We start from the raw sequence: 8,316 nt of genomic DNA on the forward strand, positions 1-8,316 counted from the left end.
AGGGGGTTTGGGGGGGGGGGCGGGGCCCCCCGGGGGGGGGGGGAAATCGGTGCAGCTGCCCCAGGCCCGGCACTTTGGGGGGCCCCCGCAGATAGTGCTCTACAAGTTTTGCTGCAGCTGCCGGCTCTGCGATCCAGCTGCTCACCCCCTTCTCCCCTCGCTCTGGCCCCTGCATACCCCTAGGGACAGCTCTGGGGATGGGTGTACGTGCCTCATTTCCACCCTTGGGGCAGAAGGGCTGGGTGGGGCACAATTTGTTGGTAGGTGCTGCAGGCCGGATGAAAGTACCTGGCAGGCTGCATCTGGCCCACGGGCCATATTTTGCCTGCCCCAGTGTAGATTGATCTACATAGATGTATATATCCCAGAACACACATAGATTCACATGCACACACTATTATATGTAAGATGTGACTTGCAATTGCTGCTCCTTTGAGTAGAAAGGACAGGAAGATAAAAGTTCTGAGTCATGTAGCAATGTTCATTTGGCCTGGAGACAGAGAAATTACCTTTTTATTCAGAGATGTTGTGTTCTTTAATTATGGGCAGTGGTAACTATCATGGTGATAGGCCCTCTGGGTTTGATTCAAATCTTTGTGAAATTTCTCTTTTTGGGGGGGTGGGGGTGTTGTTGCTGTTGATTTGAAAATGCCTTGGATTAGGCTAAAAATAAAAAATAGAAGATAAATTGTTTCATAACCAGCTTGTGGGGAAAAATGCCAGCACCACTTTCTGCAGTACATAGGCGTTCTTGAAGGTCTGACTTGAGCTGGCTGTGCTTAACATGTGAATGCTGATTTATAATCGCCACATGAGGTGGCTGGTACTGATATAATTACCTCTCTTTTACATTTAGGAAAATGAGAATGGTATTGTAATTAAAAAGTTTCCAGTTAAAGACACACTATTAAATGGAGATCTCAATGTTTGAAATAATCTTTACCATCATTTGTGAATTCTTATGACCACTTTTTTTATAAGCAATATTTTTATACTGGGACAGAAGAGTGGTATCAGAAATCTGAGATTATAACTGTAAATATCTTTACAAGTTGTATGACTTAAGTCATTGCATTCATACAACTTAAAAGTACAGATTTGTTAATTATTTCATGCTGAGCCTCTATTTTCAACCTACTGTAAGTAATGTTAGTTTAACTTGACAGCTGAACTAATCAAAGTCTAAAGAGTTTTCTGAAGTTTAACTGTACTAGTGTTTTTGAAGTTATAACTGTTCGGTTATTCATATGAGCGTGAAAAGGACAGATTAATAGATTTATGTCAAGGGAAACTTTTTTTTTTATAAAGGCTTTGATGAAGGATGAAACTTCACTAAACTTACTTTGTGCTTTGAAGGTGAGGGTAACTTTGTGTGTGGACATGTGAAATTTTATACTGTTGTATATGTTAAGTAGCTACATTGTGTAGAGCCCGGCACTGGTCCAAGTCACTCTACTTCCAGGTAAAAAAACCTGTTAGAAAATCAGAAGTAACTGTACACAATGAGTTACACAGCAGTGTATGGGTTGTGTGTCCAGAGTTTTACAATTTCATCCCAGCTACCTGCCACCTAGTGGAGCGTTTTTGTAACTGCACCAGCTGGTCATTTGTCTTCCCCAGTTACTGGGTAACTTGCATTGGTGTAGAGAACAGATGTAGATTACACTGTTTGTGTGTTATGTATTCATGCACTAAGAAAACAAGCAGTGCCCAAAGAAAAATAGGTTAACAAAAAAGAAAACACTTTTAAGATGAGAGCTTCTTTTAAACATGTCACAAAAAGAATGATTCATTCTTTATTTAGACCCTAGCCCTGCAATGGATGTTTTGTGAGTGAATTTGTCTGCCTGGAGTCCTTTGAAGCTAATGCGGCTTTCAGAATGGAACGGATCTACTTGCTTGGAGACTGTTGCAGGATGGAGGGTTTACTGCCCAATCAATTTTTTTCTGCCTCCTATTATTTAGACGTGAATTTTAGCTTGATAGCTCTTATGAACTTGTGTGACTTTTCTGAAAATCAGAGTTTAGATTAAGAAAAAAAAACATAGTTTGCACAGAAAATCCTGAAGAAGGTTTGTGAGAAGCATACTGGAGAGATCTGAATCAATATGACTTAAAATCCTAGCAGTTCCTAGACGACACCTGGCTTAATTGCCACTTTTCACTTGTACCAGAAACATCATCTCACATCTGTCTAGCAGTCTGGCTGAAAACTACAAGTAGGTGAAAAATAGTTGGCTAAAGCTGAATCCTGTAAAAAATGAGGTAGTGATTAAGGGGAGAATGAAACACAGAGGGAGCCTGTGGGTGGGGGTGGGGGCGGTATGAGCCAGCAGGTGCTTGATTGCAGTGGCCATTTTAGATCTCTGGCTGCCTATATGAACAGAGCAGTTTGCTGCTGGCAGCCCAGGAAGTAACATTGCATAGCTGCAAGGCTACATGCAACATCCTGGAGGTAAGGGCAGGAGCTGTAGGGGATGCCTTGGAGGCTCCTTGTCCTGGGCATGACCTAAAACTGCACCCTGCTGGGAGTGGGTGACCTGGTGGGACTCTGTGGTGCGGGAGCCCCCATGAAATGCCAGGCCAGTTACCACCCCCAGCTGATTGCTGTCCCCCAGCTCCCCTTCCTTAAGTTAACTCTGTATGGAATGCTAGAAAATCAGGTAGTCTTTGTGGGTGAAGTGATGTGTTGATAGATCTTGAGCAGGAAATGCTGCATTTCGTTCACAGTCACTTAGCATCAGAGGCCATGCTTATCCGTTTGGATGTCGTCTTTTATTATAACTTCTGTTTTTGTTTTATTTTTGTTTTTTAAACCTTTAGTTTAGTAGTCAAAGCATAATAGGGAGCAAATTTATAACTGAAACTGCCAGGTGTGAAGTTTTATACTTCCCCACATTACTTAGTATGGCTAACCTTTACTGTAGGAAGTTGCTTGTACATAAAGCATTGAGGGCAAAATTTAGACTTAGTGGCTGTGTCAAGGTGAGCATGAATGTTTGGTTCCCTGGCAACAACTAGTGGAAGCACACCTTGTGTTGCCGCTAGCTGTTCCCAGGGAACACACATACCGCATGTGCTCTGGCATGCGGCAAGTTGCTGGAATATACGCTCCCAACCCTTGGGGGAGATGCAGTATACCTGCCCCACCCCCTAGACTGAACTCCTTCTGCTCCCTTTCCCCCCCCTCCCATTCTGAAAACAGCAGGCTGGGAGCTCAGCAGACACAAGTTATAAAAGATGCTACATTCTGTAACCTCTTTATCTGATACCTCATGCAATGAGGGGTCAGATTCCTACCCAGTCAGCCATTTTTTAAGCTGTTTGCAGCTACACAAACTATACACAAGCTATAGCTTAGTCCCAGCTATAAACTTTTTGTGGCCAGATCAAGCGAAAATGGTCACTTCTGCCTGCACCTCTTGTGCTTCCTGCCCTTTGGTACTCCCTCACTGGGTTGCCATCTCAGTGAGAATGCAGGTTTTTTTGTATTAAATATCAGTCTGTTTTTATAAAGCATCTAGAGAACTTCCGAGGACAAAAATAATTGTCAAAAGGAGCTGTTAGCCATAAATATGACTGTTGTAAAACAAACAAACAAAACTACAGTACATTACTCCTGCATTCTGAACAGCAGTGGCATGTAGAGATGCATTAAGAACCATGCTTTAGCTAATGAAATTTACTCCATTAACAAAGTAGTAATTAAGGGAAAAGACCCAATGCAGAAAAAAGTCTTCAGGTTTCTTGGCCCTTTTCATGATGATGTGTGTGTTTGAGAAGGTAGGGGATAGGTTTCCCTTCCCCCATATAAGGCTTGGCTAGGGTGCAGCCAGGATGAACTAATTTTAGCTGAGATGAATGTGTAGCTGCAGGTCTGGGATGTTGACGCTATTCTCTGATATATAAGGGTGTCAGAAGCAGCAAGCTGTTCAGTGACTCACTTGAGAAAATTGATCGAGGAAGCAGTGGTCCTCATAAATTGCAACTTTCATAAAAGCAGAAAGAACAAACAATATCACTGCAAAAGTGTCACTCCCAAGTTGTAATCTTCTAATATAAATGACTTGCTTATTTTTTCTCTGGGATTAATTCTCCAATTCATAGAGCAAGAGCTAAATCTCAAGATCCTTTCCACAACAGACAAATTTAAAATATCTTTCTAATCAGAAAAAAGAGTATGTAAAAATTGCATGTTATTACTCAATGAATCCTCCACCATCTGTGGATTCAGAATATACATACTTGCTTAATGACCAAGTTTGCATTACCTTTTACTAGTGGCACTGCAGAGCTCACTAAGTTGAAAGAGGATGAATGTATTCTGCTTGATCTTAACTTAGTAGAATTGTTTATAAATTGAGTAATAAATGATTGGATGAAATGGTAATATAGGCAACTCCCGCTTAACGCCATTTTGCTTAGTGCTATTTTGCTATAATGCTCATTTTACATTGATACCTGTGTTTTGCTTGGCAATCAACGAGTTTCATTATAATGCTCATGGTCATCATTGTGGTTCATCAAAAACTTTAGGTTTTGCTTGTCACTTGTTTTTTCAGGAACCAATTAAGAGTGCTAAGTGGGAGTTGCCTATACACAGGTATTGGCCTACTAACTTTAACTGCTGTTGTAAGAACAGGGAGAGAGGTGGTTTAGTGCACTGGTATTCAACTTTCGTAGACTAAGGCACCCCTCTGCACCCCTCTGAAAATGCCAGCTCTTCAATTTACTTGTTTCTTGACTATACAAAAATAATACTGTTGTAAAGAACTTGGAGAGATCACAACAGCTCAGAATGTTTTTGATGCTATGGATTCCTGTTGGAAATCTCTGGGTTTATCTTGTGTACTGTATAAGTGCTTGCAAACCTAACAGTACTAGCATTGTGTGGCACTCCAAGGCACTCTTAAAAGGAGCTCATGCCACCACAGGGTGTTTTGGCTTCCTGGTTGTTGAGAATCACTGGTCTAGTGAAGTAGGGAGCAACATTTTTGGCAGGTGTGCCCCAAATTAGCCTCACACCCTTACTGAGTGTCACTCCAATACTTTTCCCTTACCCAATCTGCTGCTCAGCTTTCTTTTCTCTGCCTTGTGCTCCCTGACCAAATTGCTGCTTTTCTTTCAGCTTCAAATCTTCCTCTGGCATTTTGGCAAGTCAGGTAGTTGTACTGTGTGCCTCAGTTCATATATTTCACTTGTTATATGGATAATATGTGTTGCCTTGGGGATGTAGGTAGGGACCTACCAAAATTATGATTTCATGAAATCTGGCCTTGCCTGTGAAATTGGGACATGCCCCCAAAGTCCATGGGACGGGGGGGGGGGTCTTACTGAAAAGAAAAAGCTGGCTCCCTACAGGGAGCCACCAGTCCTCAAGCCACTGCAGCAGCCTGCTGGGAAGTGGGGGGTGGGGAGGGCTGCCCACTTGGAGGGCTACCAGCAACATAGCTGCTGCTCCCATCCTTTGCCACTGACTGACTGCAAGTGCTGCCTGTTATGTGGCCCTGCCCCTCTCCACCAATTGGTGACAAGGGGGAGGGCCACATCAGCAACCTTTTTAGGATGTGGGCTGGGAGGGTGGGCATTAAGACCCAGCCACAGATGTTGCTTGTCCCAGCAGCAGCACAGGAAGGCACCTTCAGCCAAAGCCTTGCATCCAGGGGCACATCTGCCCTGCAGCCATTGATTGCTGCATAGGTTGCTGACCCCTGACTTGATGTATAAACTGAGCACACTTAATCAGTTAATCGTGGGGATCTTGGGCATGTGCATAATGTTTTGGCAGCTAAAACCTCTGAAGAAAAGTTACTGACACTGAGTCTTTCTATTACAGCTAGAACCAGCAGCAAATAGGACAAATAAGCCTTGAAAGCATTATTCAGATTACTTACCCACCTGCCCTCCCAACAACCTGTTACTTAGTCTACCTACCAACAGACTGAAGAGACTGTTAATTTCAGCCATTTACAACCCGTTTTTCAAAGGAACTTGTATCATCATTCCCAATTAATTGAAACATGAGCAAGTTCCCCTCAGCAGAGGTGTGAATGGTTTTCTGCCTTTACATTGAGACCCTTCCATTTTTTTTTTTTAATCTTTTCATGGGCTTTTTCTGTGGAAGTTTTGTGGCTCAAAATTCAAAGAAACATCTTTGTATTCATTCTTTGAGCAAACTTCATATTACCAGAAACCTGTAATCCTTCTCTGTCCCTTTAGTGTTGTTGTTAACTGGATGTTTTGGAACTTTGCTTGAGACCAGTGGTTCTCAACCCCAGATTGCAACCCAAATGAGGATGAGCTGCGCTGCGTGCTGGGAGCTCCCCTGCCAATGTCTCTGGGCTGCCGCATTCTGCTCCCAGCAGCGGGGTGCATTTAAAGGGGGGGGGGGAAAGGTGGACTGCTTTAGATGATCACATTTTGAGTATACATAATATAACTGGGAAAATGTTCTGCCTTATGTGACTACTAAATTAAAACACTTGAATCCAACTTAGTGATATTTTTCAGCAACTTAACTACAATGTAGAGGGCCTCTGTGGCTTCTCAAACCAACTGCAAGTAATCTGTATTTTACTGTAGGATACAATGGCTTAAAATAAAAAGTTTAAAATATTTTCTCCTTGGATTGGGTTGAAGTCTTGTAATAACTTAATTTGAAATTTTTTGATTTTCGATGTTAACATTTTGTAACAGACTAAAAGTAAATGCTGGAGGTGGTTCTTACTAAATATTAATGGTAGTTGAATATCTTATTTGAATGAGTTAAAATAGTTGCAGGCAAAAAATAAAATATTGAAAAGTAACGTCTTCATCTTGTAAACACTTAATCAAGTTTATGACAATGTATATTGCTTTTAATAGGGTTATTTATATCTTAAAATTAAGCACAAGCTGAAGTGTTTCCAGAATTTGGGACTAAAACTATTTTAGTAAAACTTGAAGTGGCATAACATTTTTGTCACTTGAAAACAAACTCTCTTTAGTATAAGCAATTTGAAGTGATTTAGACTCTAAGTACACAAGCAACATTATTATCAACTTTTAATATACAAGACATTTTTTTTTTTAAAGAGAGAAGCGTAAGAGGGTTGTATTGGCTGCTGCCAGCTGTGCCTAAGTGACTTCAGAGCACAATTCCCACTGATTTCAGAATATAAATTTTGATGGTGGAAATGTTATCTATTATGAATTGTTTGCTAATATAGCAATAGGTTATTTTCTTGTTGAGTTTATTGTGCTTACGATATGAAAGTTAATGAGGCCATGGATGTGTCTTTTTAACATAAATACACATTTTTTTTCTTTTTAATAGAATAAAGGGGGAAGGGGTTTGTTTTGGTTTTTGTTTATTTTTTTAAGCCACTCAGTTTGACTATAACTGCCTGCCACTTGCAAACAGGGAGAACTCTAAATACTGTGTTTTCAATTATGGACTTATTTTATTTTCAGATCTCTATAGAAAATGATTACCTGGGCCCCAGAAGAATTGAGAGTCTACAGAAAGAAGATGCATATTGGCAGCGGAAAGCCCACATGGCTGTGCTTTCTATTCAAGATCTTACTGTCAAGTACTTTGAAATAACAGCCAAGGCACAGAAAGGTAATAGTTTTCCACAGGTTTGGGGGTTTTTTTGGAAAAAAGTAGCATTGGATGGGACCTTGAGCAGTTACCTAGACCAACCCTTGCTTACAGCAGGATCATCTCAAGCAGGGGTTACTTGAAGTCTCAATTTTAATGTGGTGTTAACTTCTTCACAACAGCTGCTGAACCCCGTTGAGAAACTCTGAATTAGACTTAACTTTTTCAGTTGAGTACGTGAAACAGTTTAACTTTTCTAGTATAGAAAAAACTGTAAGCCATAAAGCAAGCTAACTGACTTGCTGCTGATTTTTGAAGACAGATTTTCTCTTTTCTTTTGGAGAACCTTGGCAACCTTAGGTCCTTACATGACAAACAGTGATGATTGCAACAGACCATTGTTGTCTCATTTCTTTCTATTTCCCTGCCTGTCTTTTGCCCCATGTAGGATGCTCTTTGGGGCCATTTTTTGTTGTTTGTACCTTACCAGCACAGAATGGCTTTAGGTACTGTAATGATAATAAGTGAGTACTAAAGGAGGAAGCAAGGTGAAAAGAACTGTATTTCTTCCCTACCGTATTCCATAACCATATTCCTACCCCTCAAGTGATCCCTAATTGAAGAATCTCTGCTCTAAACACCTGAGACTGAATGCTGTATCTGTGGATGTATTTTAACCTGTTTTGCTTAGCAAAGGTATGCAATAATATCATGTGATTTTTTTTTTTTTTTTT

General features: G+C 40.9%; 1 protein-coding gene across 1 annotated transcript in view; it reads left to right on the plus strand.

Annotated features, from left to right (window-relative positions):
* JMY (junction mediating and regulatory protein, p53 cofactor) overlaps positions 1 to 8,316 on the plus strand; it is a 163,975-nt gene that overhangs the window by 73,210 nt on the left and 82,449 nt on the right. The window contains exon 4 of the mRNA XM_019518250.1: positions 7,453 to 7,603. Within this exon, the coding sequence (XP_019373795.1) occupies positions 7,453 to 7,603 (151 nt within the window). The remainder of the gene's footprint in view (positions 1 to 7,452; positions 7,604 to 8,316) is intronic.

The sequence above is a fragment of the Gavialis gangeticus genome, unplaced genomic scaffold (assembly GCF_001723915.1).
Source record: "Gavialis gangeticus isolate Ggan-Ray unplaced genomic scaffold, GavGan_comp1, whole genome shotgun sequence".
In the NCBI taxonomy this organism is placed as follows: Eukaryota; Metazoa; Chordata; order Crocodylia; family Gavialidae; genus Gavialis; species Gavialis gangeticus.